Raw genomic sequence first — 20405 nt, 5'->3', positions numbered from 1 at the left:
TGCGTGCTGGGCCTGTCGTGGGAGCTATGGATGTGGTGGCAAACAGGCATTCCACTGTGGCAGACAGTGCACACTAAAATAAAAGATGACCTCACACCAGGTTAAGTGCTCTGTAGAAAGCCAAAGAGGAGGAGGAGGAGGAGGAGGAGCGGGAGAGGGAGAGGAAGGGAGGGAGAGGGAGGGAGGCGGGTGACTTTCCATCCACTGAGGTGGTCAAGGACGTGAAGACAGGAGGTGGGAGGACTCCTGTGAAGACCCAGGCTGGGAGGGGCTGCTAGGCAGAGCCAGTAGACTTGCGAGGGTCTAGACTGGGCGCCAGCCCAGACACTAAGCTCCAGTAGGCGCCTGTGGCTACAGTGGGGGCTGCGATTGCTGGGAACAGCTGCGTGGGGCCCAGAGGCTGTGGAGGGTTAGGAGTTTACTTTGCTGCAGTGGAAGCCACAGGGGCCCCTAGGCGGGGCAGCTGGGATGTGGTTCCCCAGTTCTGGACAGGAGGCTGGCCGGTGCCGGAACTGGGTGGGGTTGGGGGCATACAGAAACAGCGGAGCAGCAGCCAGCAGCAGGGCAGGAGAGCTTGGTTGGGAGGGATTGGGACAAAGAGCTGACAGGATCTGGACAGGAGGGAGGAGAAGACCAGGGCTGGCCTGAGGTTTTGGCTAGAGCAAAGGAGGAAGCCATGGTGGAAGCAGGAATGAGGAGGAATCTGGGGAAGGCAGGGCATGAAATGACAGACAAAACCAAACCAACACAGCCGGCGCCAGTGGCTCATGCCTGTAATCCTAGCTACTCAGGAGGCAAAGATCAGGAGGATGGTGGTTTGAAGCCAGTCCTGGACTAACAATTTTCAAGACCCTACCTCAAAAAAATACCCATCACAAAAAGGGGCTGGTGGAGTGGCTCAAGGTGTAGGCCCTGAGTTCAAGCCCCAATACCGCAAAAAACAAACCCAACACACACAAAGTCATGGCACTCGGACAGGGCTGGGCATATGCATTTGGGCATCATTGGATACTGTGAGAAAGATGATGGGGGCGTCTGGAGTGTTCTAGAAGGCAGCAAAGGCAGTTCGGGCCCAGAAGCCCTTGGGTTTTCCATGGGGACAGAGAGCAAAGAAAGGGTGCTGGGTCAGACTCTGCCTTGTGGAGCAGGGAAGGTGTGGGAGAGAGTCAGGGAGGGAGAAGGGGAGAGAGAAGGCGAGGGGGAGAGGGACAGACTCACAGTCCTGTGGCCAGCACAGCCCGTCCCCCAGCCCCTGCCCTGTTCAGACATCCAGACCAAGGCACCAATCCCAGGTCCAACCTCACAGCCCAAACAAGGGCACATTCACAAGCCTTAAGCAAACTCTCACTCAGATAATGGGAGCATGCCAGACTCCATCCCATCAGATTAATGGCTTTTTTTGGCAGTGCTCCTACAAAGAGGATTAAAAGACATCAAAAGCCTCATGAAAACAAATAAACAAAAGCACCCTTGGGCTGTAGCCTGCACTCTACCCAACCTTTGTCAGTGACTATAAAGAGGGTGGAGGTGCAGCCTCCACATTTTGGGATAGACGGAAGAAAATGAAGGAATGAAATTATTTTGTTGGAAAAATTAGGATGAACTACTTTGACATGCTATTTGATATTCTGAATATCATAGAAGACAGAAGCAGGGTGCAGCTCAGTGTAGACACCTGCTTAGCATGCTAGCATGCATGAGACCCTGGGTTTAATCCCCAGCACTGTGTGTATGTGTACATATACACAAAATAGAAGACAAGTAGATAGTTTTCAAAATCTCACCCAGGCCTCAACCACAGGAAGAAATCCCAATTTCAGATTCCTTAGAAACAGGAGGTAAAGGTGGTTTGGTCTAGAGCAGGACAGAGGGCTGGCAGAATGGCCCAAGTGGCAAAGCACCTGCCCAGAGCAGGGTGGATCACCAGTAGACACCTACAGGCAAATGGACTTTCTTGTCATGAGACTTATCTCATGCTTTGAGTCCTCAGCAAACAAGAATCTTTCCAGGAGAATCAGGTGCTGGTGGCTCACAGCTGTAATCCTAGCCACTCAGGAGGCAGAGATCAGGAGGATTGAAGTTTGAAGCCAGCCTGGGCAAATAGTTCGCAAGAGACCCTATCTGGAAAAAATCCATCACAAAAAAGGGCTGGTGGAGTGGCTCAAGAGGTAGGCCTGAGTTCAAATCCCAGCACTGCAAAAAAAAAAAGAAAAAAAAAAGAAATGCACACATGTACATAGGTCCCCATGCAGGGACTAATGCTGGAAAGTAGACCATCATGGATTGTAAGACTTGGAAGGTCATTTCAGTTCAGTCTTTTGCTTTGCAGGTAAGGAAACAGTCTCAAAGGTCAAATGATTTCCTTAGTCCTATGGCTAGTCAGAGGCAATTTTTTTTCTTCTTTTTGGGACAGGTCTTGCTGTGTTGCCCAGTCTGGTTCTGAACTTGTAGGTTCAAGTGATCTTCTGCCTCAGCCTCCTGAGTAGGTGGGACTACAGCAGCACACACCCTGCACCTGGCTGGAGGCAAATTTTTTAGATGAAGAAATGTCAGCAATGAATTCCTTCTGGGTCCTTTAATGTCAGGTAGTTATCCTTGAGCCACCGTTAACCCTGAGGATGAGTCTCCCTCCTGGCCAAGGGGAGGGGCAGTGTGCAGCAACTTCCACTTCCTGACTGGTGGGGACAGTAAGAAGGCTGGCAACAAGCTGGGCACTGGTGGCTCACACCTGTAATCCTGGTTACTAGAGAGGCTGAGATCAGGAAGATCAAGGTTTGAGGTCAGATGAGGCATATAGTTTGAGAGATCCCAGTTCCAAAACGGGTTAGAGGTGCAGCTCAAGTGGTAGAAGACCTGCTTTGCAAGTGCAAAGCCCTGAGTTCAAGCCCCGAGTTCAAGCCCCAGTCCTAACAACAACAACAACAAAAAAGCATCAGGACTCCATTCCCGAGGGTGTTTGTGACCCTATCTACACCTCCTGTTCCCAGCATCTGTCCTGAGCTGTGGCAAACCCAGAGCAACCAGACTCAGGTTGTTCCAGAAGTACCTCAGAGACTTCTGAGAAAGAACCTCCTCCAAGAGCTGAGCTGTGGTCTGGGCTGCCTGGGAAAGAGCAGGGCCACCAAAGAGAAGCCATCTTAAAGGTGAACATGTGCAGAATTTTGTTTCTGACTCTCCATTGCTACGTGGCTTTTTCTCTGAGACATGTTCTTTAAAAATTTACTCCTTCCAGTAAGTAAAAATTCTGATGGCTAACTTTCCCATGTGCAATCAAGACTCTTCCTCTCTGAAAAAAGAACAAAGCCAAGCTATTAGGAAAGTCCCAGGACTTCCTTTCTTAAAAAGAAGAAAAATACTAAATTCTGAGTTTAAACAACTTTACCAAAAAACCTCCCCCTTTTGAGCTATGAAACACTGAACTCCATGCAGTCCTTTGAGGCACTGTCTGTCAAATTGATGTATGTGCTAGAATTACTGTGAACCCCCTACTCTATGTTTGCTATTGTCCTTGCTTAGTTAATGCCAATTTGCTAATTAACCCAGTGTCCTAATTAATGGGATTTGGATTCTTTCCAGTCCCCCACCCCCCAGCCAACCACTAGGCCCCTCATGGACTAAACGTTTCTGCCTTTCCTCCCACCTCATAAGATGGAGACCTAGGTCTTCCAGTGTGACAGGGACCTTTAGGAGGTAATTAGGGTTAGGTGAGGTCATGAGGCTGGAGCCACCAATGATTAGGGCCCTCAAAAGAAGAGGATGAGACCCCAGAGCTTCCCCTCACCCTCTGTCATGTGATAAGGTAGCTATCTACAAGCCAACCAAAAATCAGATCTGCGGACACATTGAACTGGGATTTTCCAGCCTCCACAACTGGGAGAAATAAATGGCTGTCATTGAAGCCATTGGCCCATGGCATTTGTTATATCAGCCCAAGGTGATTAAAGATTTGGCCTTCTACCACCTGCTTTGGAAGAGAGCAATGTGAGCCCACGGCAGTGGTCAGGACAGACAATGGGGAGTCGCTCCCCTGCTCATTGAGCATCCTGGTTGGGCTGGGTCTGTACAGCTTCCAGAAGGCACCCCTGTGGTGACAAGGCTGGGGAGGGGGGACACAGAGGACACAGTGGATCTTAGAGGCCACTGTGACTTTAGAAGTCAGTTGCAGGACTGGAACAGACAGATGGAGGTCGTCTAGCCACCAGACCAACACCACGAGAGAGCCTGAACAACCAAGGCTTAATGAGAAATTCCCCACTTCGTTTCTTTTTTCCAAGGTTACGTTTGTAGTTTGCAAAATTCCAAACCTATAGAAAAGCTGAGAGTAATATAGTGAGCACCCGTCCGTATTCCTTCACCCAGATCCGCCAATATTGCCAACTGCGCTCTCTCCACACACACCCACACCTTGTGTCATGTCATGACATGACATCCCTAAGTAGTTGAGCACGCAGCTTCCTAAGGACAAGGACCTGTTCTACGTAACCATAATGCAGGTATCACAACCAAGAAATTCAGTACCCACCCAAGGAAATTAGCAAATACACCATCCATTTAAAAAATGTCTGGGGGCTCAGTGGTAGAGCGCTTGCCTAGCATGTACCAGGCCCTTGGTTCAATCCCCAGCACTGCAAAGAAAAAAAAGGGAAAAAAAGTTCCTACTCTTTTTTTTTTTTGTTTGATTTTTGCTTGTCTTTTGAGGTGGGGTCTTGATACATTGCCCAGGCTAGCCTTGAACTCCTGGATTCAAGCGATCCTCCTGCCTGGGTCCACAGGGTCCACAGGTGTGGACCATTGCACCTGGCTACTATTCTGTTCTTTGCTCTCTCTCTCTCTCTCTCTCTCTCTCTCTCTCTCTCTCTCTCTCTCTCTTTTTAGGTGGTGAGACCTCAGGGTCTCACCCTTGCCCGGCAGGCACTCTATCACTTGAACCACTCCACCAGACTCTGTTCTTGGGTGGAGTGAGGACCCAAGTGCCAAGAAGTCTGTTTTGGTACAGACGCACATTCAACTTAAGTGCCACTGGGATGACCCTTGACTCTCTGTCCTTGACAGCTGGAGACTCCTAGGATACAAACACAGCCTTGCTGGAATCCTTGCTTCCATCAGGTAAGAGACTTGGCAGAGCTAAAACTCCAACCTAAACACCTGCACCAAGAAAGTGCTGCCATGGTCTTAAGGGAGATCATCTCCTGTTCTGGACACTGTTGACTCACAGTTCTCCGTGAGTCTCTCCTGCACTGCCTGCCCCATGCTAATCCAAGGAGAGAATTGAAAAGTGGCTCTGATAATATGTTTCTGCCCTCTCAGATCCCTGCCCTATCTGTGCTGAGCTGGAAAGGAAGGGAAGGGGTGGGGAGGGGAGGAGAGAGGAGAAGCTGGCCCTGCAGCCCCCACCCCTCTCTGATCTCATCCCCATTCCTTCAGTTGGCTCTCAGGGCCTCAGCCCCCAAATGGCCCCTTCCCACCACTTTGCCCTTGGCACCCAGCACCCAGGGGATGCTGCCCAGTGATCTACAGCAGCAGCTGGAGGCCGCCTTCCTGGGCTCCAGCTCCTTCTTAATAACCAGCTTTGTGAGTCTGAGGCAGCAGCTGCCCCAGAAGGCCCAGGCCTGGCTGGGAAAGAAGGGGATGGGATTAGAAGGGAAGCGGTTAATGGAAAATGAAGAGGGAGGGAGGGAGGGAGGGAGGAAGGGAGGGAGAGGCGAGTTAAGTGAGGCTCCCAGGGGCCGTGACTTCCGCACACACAGCAGGTGGGGCTTGCCCTCCTCCCTGGCTGCTGCCTTTCTCTCAGGGACAGTGAAGGAGGCTGGCTGTGGGCATCACCCTCATTTCCCCAGGGGACCTTCTTTCTGCCTGGCCTTCCAGCTTGGGCCAGTGATCTTTAGAAGAAAACACTTGAAAATGCTCCAAGTCTACCTTCTTTTTTCTTTTAATTTATTTTTGTTGCCGGTGGCTCACGCCTCCTCCTAGCTACTCAGGAGGCAGAGATCAGGAGGATGGAGGTGCAGAGCCAGCCCAGGCAAATAGTTCGAGACTCTGTCTCGAAAAAAACCCATCACAAAAATAGGGCTGGTGGAGTGGTTCAAGTGAAGGCCCTGAGTTCAAGCCCTAGTACCACAAAAAATTTTTTTTTCTTTTTCTAAATAATATTAATTATTATTATTATTTTCTTTTCCCAAGTCTATTTCAAGACAATTGCTAAGCAGCTTCTTCTTCCCACAATTCTACCACTGGGAAGGGTAGAGAGGGCACAAAGACATCTGTTATCTCCCACAGCCCTGACTCAGGGCCTTCTGCACAGTAACAAGAGTTGATGGAACCGGGCAGCTCAGAAGGGTTGGTCTCTGAGCCCACGGGGAAGGGCCCAGCCTGACCTCCAGGTGAGGAAAGTGACTTTTGAATTCTCCTGTTGGGTGGGTTTGCTGAGAAAGCTGGCTTCAGCTCCATGGGGACGTGAACTCCCCATATTGTACCTGTCCTTCGAAGCATCCCATGTCCTCAGAGAATGTACGTCCACCCAGACACAGGCAAATTATGTGAGGGCCCCCCTATTTCAGCAACACTATGGACCCCATTACATAGTTATCACGTGTGTTGACAGCTCAACAGTCTTGTAGAAAGTTAAGAAGAGTTGAACCCCAAAGCATCAAGATAAGCCTGTGAACCATTAAAAGACCTCTCAGACTTCAGTGTAGAACCTGCTGCTGAGTGATAAAGGCCCAGTGCGGGAACAAAGCCACCTGAGAAAAGCCCAGCTGTCTCTCCTGTTCCCATGAGACCTCAAGTGGGGCAGGAATCCCAAACACAGGACCAAACCTAGCACATTAGCCCATATCCAAACCCCACTGCTATTCACCAGGTGAGTTCTGTGGGCCTCCCAGCGAGGACCGCAGGGCACTCCTTCCTCCTAGTGAACACCACAGCCCTCCTCAGGGCTGCTCAGAAGCCACACTAATGACACAATTAGTCACTCACTTCTCAAGCAAAGCACCTGCTCAGAGGGGTTCTGGCACACTTACTCAGCAAAGAGAAATGCCTCTGAGCTCATCTCCCAGCCTCCTCCTCTCCCCTCCTCCACAGGCTTCTCTCTCTCTTGTAAACCATTGTGTCCAGCAAAGGACAGACAGAGTGGGCGATCGCAGACATGCTGACAGGGAACCCTGGTTCCCTGTCCTGGCTGTCCTCCCCATCCACGCAAAGGAGCTGAGGAATAAGAACAAAGTGTTTCAGTCCCACTGAGCCCAGTGATGGCCTGGCTAGCCAAAGGTGGTTAAGTCCGGGTATGGCAGGGGCAAGCCGGTTTCCAATCTAAAGAGACGTGTCTCAAAGACAGGATGAGTGGGTGAGAACCATCCCAAGCAGACAGTGTGGTCAAGGCCCAGCTGTGACCAGCACAGGAGTGGGCTTGGGGCAGAGATGGGGAAGAGGGGTCGGGGATATCCACTGGCTGCAGGAGCGGTTCTTCAAGCACCTTTCACTGCGATACTCTGGGACAGTATCCCAGGGGGTGGGGCTGGTGGCTGTGCCAAAGCCCACAGGCAGCTTTGAAAGGACAATAAAATGGTTACAATGTTTCAGTGCCTTTTCTTCTAGTCCCATCCTATGGGCCTCACAAAACGGCTACATTGACTCGGGAATCCGGGTTTCAAGTTGACTTAAAAAAGCTTTCCTACACCTCAGCCCCCAGAAGTACTGAATTTTCAACAGCAAGCCAAACTCCGCCGCAGACCTTGCTGTAAGCCACGTGCGCGTGGATTTGGGAACCGGTGGGCGCGGAGCAAAATGCCGAGCGCTGCAGGGAGGCCGGGAGCGCCCAGCGGTGCGGGGGGAGGAGGGGAGGAAACGAGCGCGCCCCAACCCGCTCGGGGCTCGGCGCCACTTTCTGCCGGACGATGGCGAGTCCGTGGGGCTGCGACGTAGCGCGCCGGACCCTCGTTTCCGGCCGGCCTTGGCCTCTGCTCTTCCTGGGGCTCCGTTTCCTTGGGTCTGCGGGGGTGGGGGTGGGGGGACGACAGGGCCTGCGAAGCCACCAAGAGGCCAGGGCGCCCCCGGTTGGGGAGGGGCGCGTGTGCGTACCTGCCTCGCCTCCGCCGCCTGCTCCTCCGCCTCGGCCGGCGCCACCTCGGGCTCCCCGGGTCCAGCGGGCTCCTCCGGGCCCTCGGACGCGACCGCTGACTCCGTGGCGCAGGGGTCGAGCGGCGCGGGGGTCCCGCTGGCCTCGGCCCGGGGCGCAGGCTCCGGGGGCCCCGGGCTCGCGGCCGCCCCGCGCCGCACCAGCAGCCAGGCCAGCAGCAGCGCTAGCACGGTGACCAGCGCGGGTAGCGCAGCCAGCAGCTCGGCCGGCGCCTCCATCGCGCCGTGGCCGCCGAGTGCCCGCCCGCCCGCCCGCCGGGACCCCGACCCGCCCCGCCCCCGGGGCGGAGTCCACACCCGCGCCCCGCCCCCCTCCCGCCCCCTCCCCGCCCCGACTCCCTGGCCTCTGCGGTGACTTAAATGCTAACGGGACAAAAGCCCGGACCTTGGGAAGTTCAGGAGAGGGACCGATCCCTGGCTAGCCCGGTCTGGCCTGACGCTTCGGTGTGAAATGCTCATTGCTCAAGGTGTCCTTAGATTGTCACCTCCAGCACATTTCAGCCCTGTGTACAGAAGTTCATGTCGGAGCACTTTGGAAATATAGGTGCCAGCTGGGGAAGGCCCCAAGACATGTCCAGGGAGGTTCGTGGAAATGGCAGCACTGGCTGCTCCAAAAAATACGAACACCTATGGGGAAGGCAGATTATTGTCAGCTGCGGCCACGTTTCTAGCCGCTTTCATCCCTCACCATTGCCTCAATGCATTTTCATGGAGGGCACCTCGGACCCAGGCCAGTGATGAAGACAGCAGCCTTCAACACAGGTCTCACAGTGAATGGCTGCTGCCCTGAAACCTGCTTCTGGAATTCAGCACCTAGTCCTCTGGAGTCAACACTATTTCCCTACTGGCTTTTCCCCTTTGTCTACATTTGGAATGTATGCAGGGGGAAGGGGGCAGAATGAGGGAATGGCAGGCTACTGTTTTGGGTTCTCCAGATCCTTTTGTAAGCGGACAAGTGTGAGGGGAAATAAAATGGCAGCAATGTCCCTAGGAACAAATGGCAACCCTGGGGATGTAAAGGGAGGATGGCAGAAGTAACTTTGTTTTAGATAAAGGAGACAGAAAGGCGTACTTAAAAACAAAACATTTAGGCAGACTGAGAAGCCAGCTTTGTACACAGGTGCAGGGCACAGTTTCTCTATATAGATAAGGAAAACAAGATAAAACCTTCCTAAAGGCAGACATCTAAAGGGATGAGATATAGCACCTAAAAGGAGAGTAACACAGCAAACTTTCCCAAGATAAACAGAGACAGGGGTCTCACTAGAATAATGGGCAGTAGTCATAAAATGTAGGTGATGTTTCAAGGACAGGATGAAGAAAAGAGACCCTCTTAGAATCTCCTGTCCTGATAAGGATAGGGGGCAGCCAGACAGTCAGGTTCAGCAAAAAGTTAATCAAACAGCCAATTATAGCTACAGCTTCAAAGGAGAGTGGGTGAAGGTGCCTAAAGTCAGACCCCCTATTTAATCTCATGCACTTCAGCCATCCTTTGACTTAGTTCTTTCACTAAGTCCCACAAATCAGGGTGCTTTGTTGTCCTTTCAGTAAACTTTGTTTGTTTGCTCTATCTACTCTTAACCCTTGGTCTTTGGTGTAAACTTGCTTTAACTCTTCACTGTTTGTCCATTGCCTTCAATCATGGACTATATCAGGACACAAACTCAGGGAACAACAATTCAGTCCCATATCACTTTGAGGGCTTGTTGCTGGGACAGGGTGTTAAGGGATAAACTTGCTGCAACCAAAGACATATTTCCCTACCACCCCCACCCCCCCGCTCTTTAGTTATTTTAAATAAACATTGGGGGCTGAGCCAGTGGCTCACACCTGTAATCCTAGCTACTCAGGAGGCAGAGATCAGGAGGATCATGGTTCAAAGCCAGCCGGGGAAATAGTTTGCAAGACCCTATCTCAAAAAAACCTATCACAAAAAGGTAGGCTCAGCCAGAGGAAGTGCTTCTCTTAAAGAAGTGCCCTCTTGGCTTCCTGTGAGTTCCTTGTGACAGGATCCCCAGCAATGTTGAGAGCTTGACCCTAGAGCACCAGTTTAAGGGGCACAGGTTTCCTGTGGTGGTAGCTGAGGAAAAAGGCCCGCCACGCTACAGTGCAGAATGGACTTGTTTCTAAGCCAGTGACTTTTTGATTCTTGTGGGACTTTGGCAAAGGGTTTGGGCCATATTTTTGTCCCTGTTCCCATGTTTAAAGTATATTTTTAAGAGGTCTTGTTCTGCTGACAAATACTCTCCTGACTTTCAAATGAGTAAGAATAAAAAGGAACAAGGACAAAACAACCAAAAACATAACTCCAAATTCAGTTGCTTTATTTAAAATGGTAAACAAGTTTTATCCACATAAAAGTTAAAAATGCCAATCCAAAGGCAGACCCAGAGGCATTTCATGGTAGACCCCACAGTGGGGGCAGGCAGAACCTGCCTGAGTGACAACTACAGGAGGCCTGAGTGCTCAGGGGCAGCCAGTTCTTCTGTGGCATCCAATCACCACGGAAACAGCAGGCCGGTGGATCCAATAGGGAGAGTCCTGGGGCTGCACATTCAAGTTTTTAAACAATGAGACAAGTTGAGAGCTACCACCTGGGGGCCCACTTTCACCAAGTCTTGCTGAAAACAATGTAACATTAATGTAACATCTTAACAAAAGTAAGGGGGTGGGGGCAGAGGAAGAAGTCACCCTCTACCAGAAACCATCAACAGTACCAGCACACACATCAAAACTTCTCTGTGGGAATGCTACAATCTAAAGAACCTACTGTGTCCTTAGAGGCCTACCTCCTAGAAGACACCTAGACGACACACTGCATTCGCCTGCTCCAGTTTAGAAAGCACTGGCACCAGTCACTTCCTGACACCTTTAGTGTACGTACTCTACAAAGATGCCACGTGCTAATTTAAGTCCACCGCTGTATGTTCCTTATGTTCCTCCTGAAGAGCTAATAAACCTGCATTTGGCCAGGACTGCACTTGCTTTTCGGGTGGGACCAGTCACAGTCACTGTTCACCAAGCTCCCTGAGATCAGGGAACTGGGCTACTCCATGCTGCACCTGCAGCACCTGAGCACGCTGGCACTGGAACTCTGAGTACTGGAGTATTAAGAAGCCAGTAGCTCCAGGAATAGAGAAAAATGTGGGTAATGCCCGTGCAGCTGTTTTGTGGCTCTCCCTCAGGTGTCCCTAAACATCCCAGGACCTCTAACAAGTGCACTGGCACCTTGCAGTCAGCACAGTCTCTCCGGGCTGATGGTGAGCTGCACGCATTCCCAAAGACTCTAACCCTGCCTCTCCCCATCAGTCTAAGATCCTTTTCCCAGGATCCAGTTCCAAGATCACATATTCTTGGAGACTAATCCCAGGAAACAGTCTAATGCTTCATCCTTCACTTCCTACTGCTGATACCATTCAGAGGCGCTCATGCCAGGTAGGAGGGAAGATGGGTTAGCACCTTTGGCTCCACTTCCTACCTTGTCCTTATCACCTGAGCCACTACTCCTTTGTTGCACCCAGTGCCCAACCTTGTCTTTGCTGTTTCCTTAATGGAATGCTTGGTTTGTCCATTGGGATGGAAGGGGGAGAAGTGGGGTGGAGTGTGTGTGTGGGGAGGGTGGTGAGTCCCTGGCCTAGCTGGAATAAAGCACACCCCACAGTTATTTATAGGGCAGCAAAAGCCTAACAGCAGCACAGAATCTGTACCATCCAGACACTTTGAGGAGTGATGACTGTGGTGGTCAGATGGGCCCCTCATTCTTGGTGCCAGACAACAGCTCTGGCATCTGGGGGAAGAGAGCTGGGTAGATGATTGTTCAATTTCAAATTCCTGCTCCACCACCCAGGCCATTGGCATCCTGACCCATCCTGCCCCCTGGTGGCAAAGAGCTCCATTTTATGGTTACTTAAAAAAAAAGAAAAAGAAATCATTTTTTTGAGCCAGGGTCTTGCTGTGTAGCCCAGGCTGGTCAAACTCCTGAGCTCAAGTGATCCTCACACCTCAGGCTCCCGAGGAGCTGAGACTACAGGCATGTAACCAGTGCATCCTGCTTGTTTCTTATTTTAAACTGAAGTTTAGAGGAGCAGTTGGTGAAGGGCAATGGAACAGCCCAGCAGCAATACTGGGGAAAAGAAAAATGCTTTCTGAAGATGGCAAGAGAATTTTTTAAAAAGCAGGAGGAGGAACAGCATTCAGGTATCACTACAGAGATTTCACATTCAGGGTTTGCCTCACACTTGAACCGCACTTGACCACACTTGAACAGAGTCTGGATCACCAGAGGACCAGAGGGAGCTGTTGGAGGGAGTAGGGGGCAACAATCGGCTGGAAGCCCTTGGTGGGCAGTTCTTTCTAGAAGCCGGGGCTCTGACTCTGAAAGGGAGATTCTTCCTTTAGCCTCCTACAGCGGGCTGCAGTTTCGGGCTGTAGAAACCTGAACTAAGAGAAAATTGACCAGCCTCCTAAACTAAGGCCACTCGATGCAGTGCCAGGAAACAATGACCCATCTGCTAGAAAGTTAACACTGGCAGAGGCCTGGAGGCCCCAGTCATTCCAGTGTTAGGGATGTTGAGAAGCAGCACTGTGCAGTTTCAACCCATCTGCAGATGCTCCCCACTCCCAGGACCACAGTTGAGTTTGACATGGGATAAGGCCCTGACAACCCCCCCTTTCCTCTATTTATTTAAATTTAGTGACAGATTAAGGCAAGTAGGTGAATTTAGAGGGTAAGAGAGGAAACCTGTTGGTCATTCCCCAAATATCCCACCAGAGCTGTTCAGAAGTATCTGCAGATCCAAATGGCCTACTTATGACTCAAGTTCTGAGCTAAAAATACAATGAATGCCATTCCTACTCTTTTTTTGTTTTTGGTGGAACTGGGGTTTGAACTCAGGGCAAGTGTTCTACCACTTGAGCCATACCCCCAGCTCTACCTTTCCCATTCTATGCAAACAAAAAGACTCCAATGTGGTACCCACTGGCCCCTGAAATATAAGATACAAAAACACCCCTAAAATTTCATAGGCACTCTGACTGTGGAGGAAGAAAAGGAATCCTAAGACAGGACTGAACAGTAATTAATGGTGCTGGGCACATGGCTGGGTCCCCACCCCTGAATGTAGCTTTGAACTGATGGTGATGTCCAGGAAGGCAGCACACACTTGCAGTACTTCTTACATGACTGGTTCACACACAAATCAAAGCCACTCACCACTCTCATGTCTCTGCTTGGATACAGCCAGCTGTTCCTTACCAAAAGCAGTGAGGCGGCAGACACAGCGAAATGCTGATTGGATCACACCCCTCCAGCCTTGTGGTTGACCAGCACAGTTACAAACACAACAGCACACCTTCTTACCCAACATCACTTTAGTGTCAGTGTTTCACTGCGCTGGCTGAGCTTTACACTTGATGAGAATCTAGTCTTAATAAGCATTAAGACCAGAATTTGACCGAGGACAGGAGCTTGGACCAGAGAATGGAGATCCACATTCAAAGAAGACAGAGGAGAAGGTAGGAGCAGAGGACGTGAGACTGAGTCAGGTGGCCGCAACAGCTTACACAGGAGCCACCTCAGGGAGTCTGTTTATTTGCTCAGGGATGAGCCCGGCCTCCACAAGTGTCCCTAATCCTGCCAAGGAAAGCACAACTGCCTGTAATCAGCATGTAGATAGCACAGCTGGCATGAAGCTGGATGGCAATATTACAGATAGACCCCCCCTTCCCTCAAATCCTGGTGGAAGTAATGCAGCCCTTTCTCAAAGCACAGATGTAAGTTTATGAACACCTCACAAGGCAAGAGGAGACATCTGAGTATGGCTAGGGGAAGGACAGGCAGGGCTGAGAAAAGCACTTATTAGCCCCATAAATTCACTTGAATAAGACCCCCAACTTCCTATGGAATTAGAGTCAGACCAGGACAAATGAAAGAAAGTGGGCCTTGGACTCTTCTTAGGCATTTAAGATAATAGTCCAGCCTGGTGTCGGTGGTTCACCCCTGCAATCCTAGCTACTCAAAAGGCAAAATTCAGAAGGACTGTGGTTCAAAGCCAGCCCAGGAAAATAGCTTGAGACCCTATCTCAAAAAAACCCACCACAAAAAAAGGGCTGGTAGAGTGGCTCAAGGTGCAAGCTCTGAGTTTAAGCCCCAGGACTACAAAAAAAAAAAAAAAAAAAAAAAAAAAAAAGCCCATTGTCCATTAATAGGAACATCACCTGTAGCAGTCAGGGACTTCAGACACCAATAGTCCTACAAACTCCAGCCTCACCTCTTAATACCTCAACCAGTACACTGGAAAGGGACCTCTGGAATTTAAAGACCGTGTCCTCCTCAACAGTGCAGAGAAAACCCTTCACTATGGGTCTACTACACACTGTGCCCAGGGGCAGGTGCTGGCAAATACATTCTCTTTTTGGTTCTGAAGTTTTAATTTATTTAGATCCAATCTTGCTTCTTTACAAAAGAAAAATTTGGAGATGTGATTAAGAGGTCATAAAAAAGAGTGTGGTGGTTCATGCCTGTAATTCTAGCACTTGGGAGGCTGAGGCGGGAAGATAGCAACTCCAAGGCCAGCCTGAGCTACAAAATGAGACCCTTTATCTTAAAAAAAAAAAAAAAAAAAAGAAGTTATAGTGGAGCCTCTGCTTTCCCAGGACAATGGGAGAGGAGCACCAGGGAAGGTCTGTGCTCCCCAAAGAAAACTGTGCAAGGTGTAAAATAGACCGTTTTTATTAAATAGGTAAAGTATTTCCTTGGCACTGCCCACACACCCTTGCCTTTGTGATAAAACAAGCCACGATCAGAGAAAAAGCCACCGTAGCAGATGCTGTGTGAACGGACTCCCGTTCCAAGTGTGTCCTTGTTCTCTGGTGTGCGGCAGCCCTCCCTGGTCTGCAGAATCCAATGGGCTGCCCTCCCTGGGCCCTGCCCCTCGCCACGAGCACATCCTTGCACATGGACGGCACCGTGCATGGTCACCTGGAGGAACTGCGCTCTTTGCTCACGCAGTCATCCTGTGAGGTGGTGTCCCCGTTCCCCACCATGCTGCACGTTCTCCTCTTCTTCCTGCGGTGTGCTGTCCCGTCGCCTTCAGACCCAGACTCACACTGGACACAGGAGGAAAAATGTGAAAATTCAACCTGGGCGCAACCTACTTCATCGAGAAACAAACCTTTGTCCTCAGGAGACAGCAGTGATCTTGATCCCTGTTTTCCAGAAGTAGTCATTGAGGACAGGTCCCAACAGTCTACTCATGGACCTCCTCGGCCACTGGGTCCATGTGTAAAAACAGACAGGAACAGTGCCAAGTCTTAATTCTGCCCCAACAAGCAGAAGCAGACTGACTTTAAGAGCCAGAACTTCAACTGCTAAGGGCGCAGGACCCTCTCACCCAACTGCTGTTAGCTAAAGCTAAGTGTGAAGGTTTACACTTCCACCCACAGGAAAATTCCTCACAGGCTTTGAGGCCAGACCCATGAGGGTCTTAATCCTGACATTGCTGTTCAACTAGCTGTGTGGTCTTGGGCCATTTACTTCACAACCCTCCACACACTCTGACACCTCTGCAGTGTTTAGTAATTCGCCCATGCACAAAGCTGCAAGATGGGTACAGCTCCCCCCTTGGCAGGAACGGTGGCACCTTCAGCCCTTGGAAAAAGATAAAAAGCCTTCACTTCCTCTCCCTCCTGGAAGGGTCTGGATGGGGTGCCATGAGCCCGAGTCCCTGAGCAGTTAGGCAGAGCCTCACCTCTGAATCCGAGTCAGAAGAGCTGGAGCTGGAGGAGCTGGAGGAATCACTGGAGCTGTCGGAGGCAATTCCTGTGGACTCCTGGAGGTCAACTGCATCTGCTAGGACTGCCAGTTCAGGGTGTTCCTGCTTCAAGATCCTAAGGGGCAAGATACGTCATTCTCAGTATCATGGCAGGTGACAATACCTTCACACGGCTACTCAGACTCAACATGGAGCCTGCATCACTTCTGAACACCTACAAACACCTATTATAGCAAACCAGAATGACTCTCATACGATGGGAGGAGACATGCCCCACGCTGGAACAGCTCTCCCAGGCTGCCCCTAATTTTTTGAAGGAAAACTACACCCTAGCTATGCACATTTGCCACCGCCTGCACAAGTGAGCCAGCCACACTGCTGCTATGGAAGGCAACATTCCTTTGAGCTATTCTTGATTTTCTTCCCTTAGGAAAATCCTTCCTTTTCCTAAGTTTGTTCCCTGAACCTTTACTGGCTGATTTTTTTTTTTTAAACCTTTCCTTTCCACAGCAGGGCTAAACAAGGGAGTTGTGTTTGGTTAGATTCTATTTGTTAAGAGCAGAAATAATTAGATGTCAAACAAGAGAGACCACCCCCCTCACTTGGAAGATGAGCTGCACTGACTAAGAGCAACAGCCCTCCCCAGCAGGAGCCTAACCTGCAACCACTGTAACCAGTGGCAAAGGAACAGCTGGGTGCTGAGGTCTTGGAGTGACCGCACTGTGGCATACAGTGGCCTAGGGGGCAGATAAGTGGGCCTCAGGTGCCCAAGAGGCTGGGGGAACAGAAGCCACCACCCTTGCTGGCCCTCTCAGCAGGGAGGTGGAGCACTGATCGAGCCAGAATCCCTCTCTTACCCCGAGAGCTGGTCCCTCCAGGTCAGGGTTGGGACACAGTGGCACGGGGTGGCTGGGGGTGGCTTGCACTGCCGCTGCCCGTGCTGTATCTGTTCTGTGGATAAACAGAGGAGCTAAGTCTCCAGGGCAGTCACCTCACTCACAAGAGCTGATGGTAGCAAGTTCAAATGGAAATAATGCTTCTGGGTAAGAAAAAGAAATAACCAAATAAAACCTACTCAAAGCTAGTGGTAGCTTTGAAAAATAAACAAAACAAAAAGAAAAAAAAAAAAAAAAAAAAAGGAAAGGGAAAAGGAACTAAAAAGAGAACAATCCCAATTCCGACCACGTTCTGACCAAGGGTCCTTGATCAAACATGCAGAGCCTCAGCCTGCCACCTGCAAGCTGCAAACATCCTGACAGCTAGCTCTGACCTTGGGCCATGTCTGTTACCCCTGCATTTACAAGCCTGGCTTTTCCCAGGCCTCTCTACAATCAGCACATAGGATCACGTCGGTGGACTCTTTCCATTTCATCCCTGGGGGAGGAATTGGAACAAAACAAGAAAAATAATGTCTCTCACCTATACCACTTCCTTGATAACTTTGGTCTCCCTCTTACCGTCTTGTGCCACACAACAGGGAAGTTGGTGCTGCTGGCAAAATTCTGGGTGATGGCAATGGTGGTGTCAAGATTGAGGACCACATGCCACCAGCCTCCTGAAAGCCAAAAAATAAACAGAATTCCACAGGGTCTGCTCTTATTCACATTCTATGTGACACCCTAAGGGACTGCTCAAATAACACAGGCAGTAAACATTGCTCTGACCCAGGAATTGCAAATGACCTGTTTGTGTAAATAAAGTTTTATTGGAGCAGATTCACATCCATCCCTTTTCAAACTTTTTTCCTACTAAAAGGCAAGAATTGAGCAATTGTGACAGAGACCATCTGGTTGAAAGTGCTTAAAATATTTAATTTGTGGCCCTTTTCAGAAAAAAAATACAAAAAACTGCTGAATCCAGATAATCCAAAGCTGTGACCAAAAACTACTGTAAAGGCAGTTTTTCAGCTTCCAGGACACCCATCTTAACTTTCACCTATCAAAGTGTCTGACATAAGGATTTCCTGACTCTACCCAGCCAGAGATACACTGTATCAAAAGCCCTACTTACAGTAGCTACACTACTCAAAAGTTTTAGGTGACTACTAGGGCTACAGTGACCTGAAATGTGGGGAAGAGCCCTCCCCACACACACCTTGAGATTCATCTACCTGCAGTCCCTTCAAGCAGGTGCAAAAAGGCTATATGTAATTTTACCCCAAATGACAACACAAATTACTGTAATCAAAGAATGTACTTAGGGTTGGGGTGTGGCTCAATGGTAGAGAGCTTGCCTAGCTGCCCAAAACCCTGGACTGGACTGGAGGAAGGTGGGGGACCATGTATCTTCTTAAGGCCCATGTGTACCTGGTACAAAGACAGTCTCTCCTGGTTTCTGTAAGATTTCCAGGGGTTTGAATTCAGGTGGCCAGGTTGGAAGCTGGGTCCGGGGATAAATAACATTAAACCAGGTAATTGCTTCATCTTGCTGGTTCCCTCCTTCTTCTCGGGTTACCTTGATGAGTTCTCGGGGAGTGCTCGTTGGAAACAGGCACCAGCGCTTGTGGCCCTGAACTAAGGCATTCCAGGCACTGGTTCCCAGAGGGTCAATGTGAATCCCGGTTCCAGAACGTGGTGGCCCCATCACAAACCACCTACAGGACGAAAACACCCAAGATGTGAAGGGTAATTTAATTACACAAGCATGACACAAGAAAACACAACTTGGTAAGTTTTATATACATTACATATAATTCTTACAACACACACACACACAATATTTACATATGTATTACATACTATATAATGTTTGTTCCAGACAGGACACAAATTCTGGTACACAGAATTTGAACACTTGAATGGGCTGATCCCTAACTGAAGAAAGAAAAATCACCCATGTGATTTATCGCTGGACTTTATCGAGACCAATTAAATCACTGTTGAACCAGACTGAAGCCGAATGGAGTTCCAACGGCTGTTCTGGATTGATCTCTGCCAGTAAACGCTGTGGTGGATGGGATTAACCACTTTGCTGTGGCACTCTTTACCTGTAAGGGGGCCTGCGCTTCTCCCCTGCGTACTGGAAAAGGTCATCAGTGAAGAACTTGGGCACCTTGTAGTCCTCCAGTAGTTTCCTTCTTTTGGGGTGCTCACCATAGCTGCTGTCAAAGATGTAAAGGGGGCTGTCGTCCCGCGTGCTCTCCATGTACTCGATGTAGTACTTCATTTTCATCTTCACCGAGTAGCCATCGTTATCTTCACCACACTTGAACTTTTGGTTCCGGTATTTTCTTTTCAGGCGTTCCAAAGTCCATTTCTCCTGCGCAGACCAGCCCTCCTGGGCATTCAGCAGAACCACGGGCTTGTAAGGTCTTTCATACCGCTCCACGAATTCCTCCACCGACAACTGTAAAGCATCGGCCCTTTCCACGTTATCCTGAGGGAATGACAAAAGACCTCTCCAGTTAAAGAAAGGGAAGAAGCTGGGCGCCGGTGGCTCACGCCTGTAATCCTAGCTGATCAGGAGGATGGCGGTTCGAAGCCAGCCTGAGCAAATAGTTCTCGACACCCCATCTTGAAAAAAAACCATCGAGGGGGAAAAAAAAAGGGCTGGTGGAGTAGCTCAAGGTGTAGAGCGCCTGCCTAGCAAGAGTGAAGCCCTGAGTTCAAACCCCCTCAAAAAAGAGGAAGCAGCCCGGTGGCAGATAAAGGTGTCCCCCAGGGTCAATTAATAGGGACAGGGGTTAGCAATGAACTACAATCTGGTTCTTCCTGGGGGTGGGGGGGGCCCACGTGCGCGTGAGCACGTAGTGCCCAGAGTCACCCCTCGAGGAGGGAGGTGGGGTTCATCCCTCCCACTCGGGAGCTTTGATAGTCCCACCCCCCCCAGAGCCCCTTTGTCCCCAAGGAGCCTGGGGACCCCCCTACGCTCCTGCTGGGGGAGGGAGGAAAGCGAGAGGCCGCAGTGCGGAAGGAGGGGGCCCCGCTTGGCGTCGGGGACTCGTGGACTCGGAACTCGGCGATGCCCCGAGCTCGGGGTGCTGCAGGTGCCGACCGGCCCGCGACCCCCCGCCCCGCTCACCGCCACGGCCGCCGGGCTCAGCGGGAAGCTCTCGTAGTAGTTGTGCCGGGTCCAGTCCAGCGAGTCCTTGAGCTCTGGCCGCGCACTGCGCTTGGCCTCGCGGATGCGTTTCTTACTCTTGTGGTTCATCCTGCGAGGGGTGGGTGTCACAGGCTTGTTCCGCGACCTCGGCTCAGCTCGCTTCCTGCCACTAACGCGGCCTCCCCAGCACGGGCGGCGGCGACACCGAAACGCCCTTCGCTCCGGCCCGGCGCCTTTAAAGTCGCCTTCCAGAAAATTCACTCCCCAGCCACCTCCCGAGCTTCGGGTTGGGTGAAAGGCGGCTGTCCTCCCCGCCCCGCCACCGCCTGCGGCCCGCCATTGGCTGCGGCGACTCCTGGATCCGCCCTCATACGCGCTGGGCGGGCGCCATGTTGGGAAGGTCACGTCGGCCTGGCAGCGCTGCGTCGCCGCCTTGCTCCTCCTCGCCCCGGCGGCGTG

General features: G+C 50.8%; 2 protein-coding genes across 6 annotated transcripts in view; both read right to left on the bottom strand.

Moving 5' to 3' along the window:
- Mxra7 (matrix remodeling associated 7) overlaps positions 1–8367 on the bottom strand; it is a 28386-nt gene extending 20019 nt beyond the window's left edge. The window contains exon 1 of the mRNA XM_020162527.2: positions 8077–8367. Within this exon, the coding sequence (XP_020018116.2) occupies positions 8077–8352 (276 nt within the window). The 5' untranslated portion in view covers positions 8353–8367. The remainder of the gene's footprint in view (positions 1–8076) is intronic.
- A 2073-nt stretch (positions 8368–10440) lies between these two features.
- On the bottom strand, positions 10441–20225 carry Jmjd6 (jumonji domain containing 6, arginine demethylase and lysine hydroxylase). Of its 5 annotated transcripts, none has more exons than XM_020162524.2 (7): positions 19926–20224; positions 18892–19280; positions 18212–18498; positions 16763–16856; positions 15882–16020; positions 15113–15240; positions 10441–13765 (listed from the first exon to the last, which is right to left on the bottom strand). In XM_020162524.2, the coding sequence occupies exons 1-7, from the start codon at positions 20052–20054 to the stop codon at positions 13729–13731; spliced, it is 1203 nt and encodes a 400-aa protein (XP_020018113.1). In that variant the 5' UTR covers positions 20055–20224; the 3' UTR covers positions 10441–13728. The 5 variants fall into 5 exon arrangements, 4 of the variants coding, with proteins under 4 accessions (XP_020018113.1, XP_020018110.1, XP_020018109.2 ...); XM_020162521.2 differs by lacking the exon at positions 16763–16856 and adding an exon at positions 17325–17460 and having other exon boundaries at positions 19926–20223; XM_020162520.2 differs by lacking the exon at positions 10441–13765 and adding an exon at positions 17363–17460 and having other exon boundaries at positions 14740–15240; positions 16763–16851; positions 19926–20225.
- Between the last annotated feature and the right edge of the window lie 180 nt (positions 20226–20405).

The sequence above is a fragment of the Castor canadensis genome, chromosome 11, assembly GCF_047511655.1.
Source record: "Castor canadensis chromosome 11, mCasCan1.hap1v2, whole genome shotgun sequence".
Taxonomy (NCBI): domain Eukaryota; kingdom Metazoa; phylum Chordata; class Mammalia; order Rodentia; family Castoridae; genus Castor; species Castor canadensis.
The sequence above is the reverse complement of the archived record's forward strand: the minus strand, read 5'-3'. Positions and strand labels throughout refer to the sequence as shown.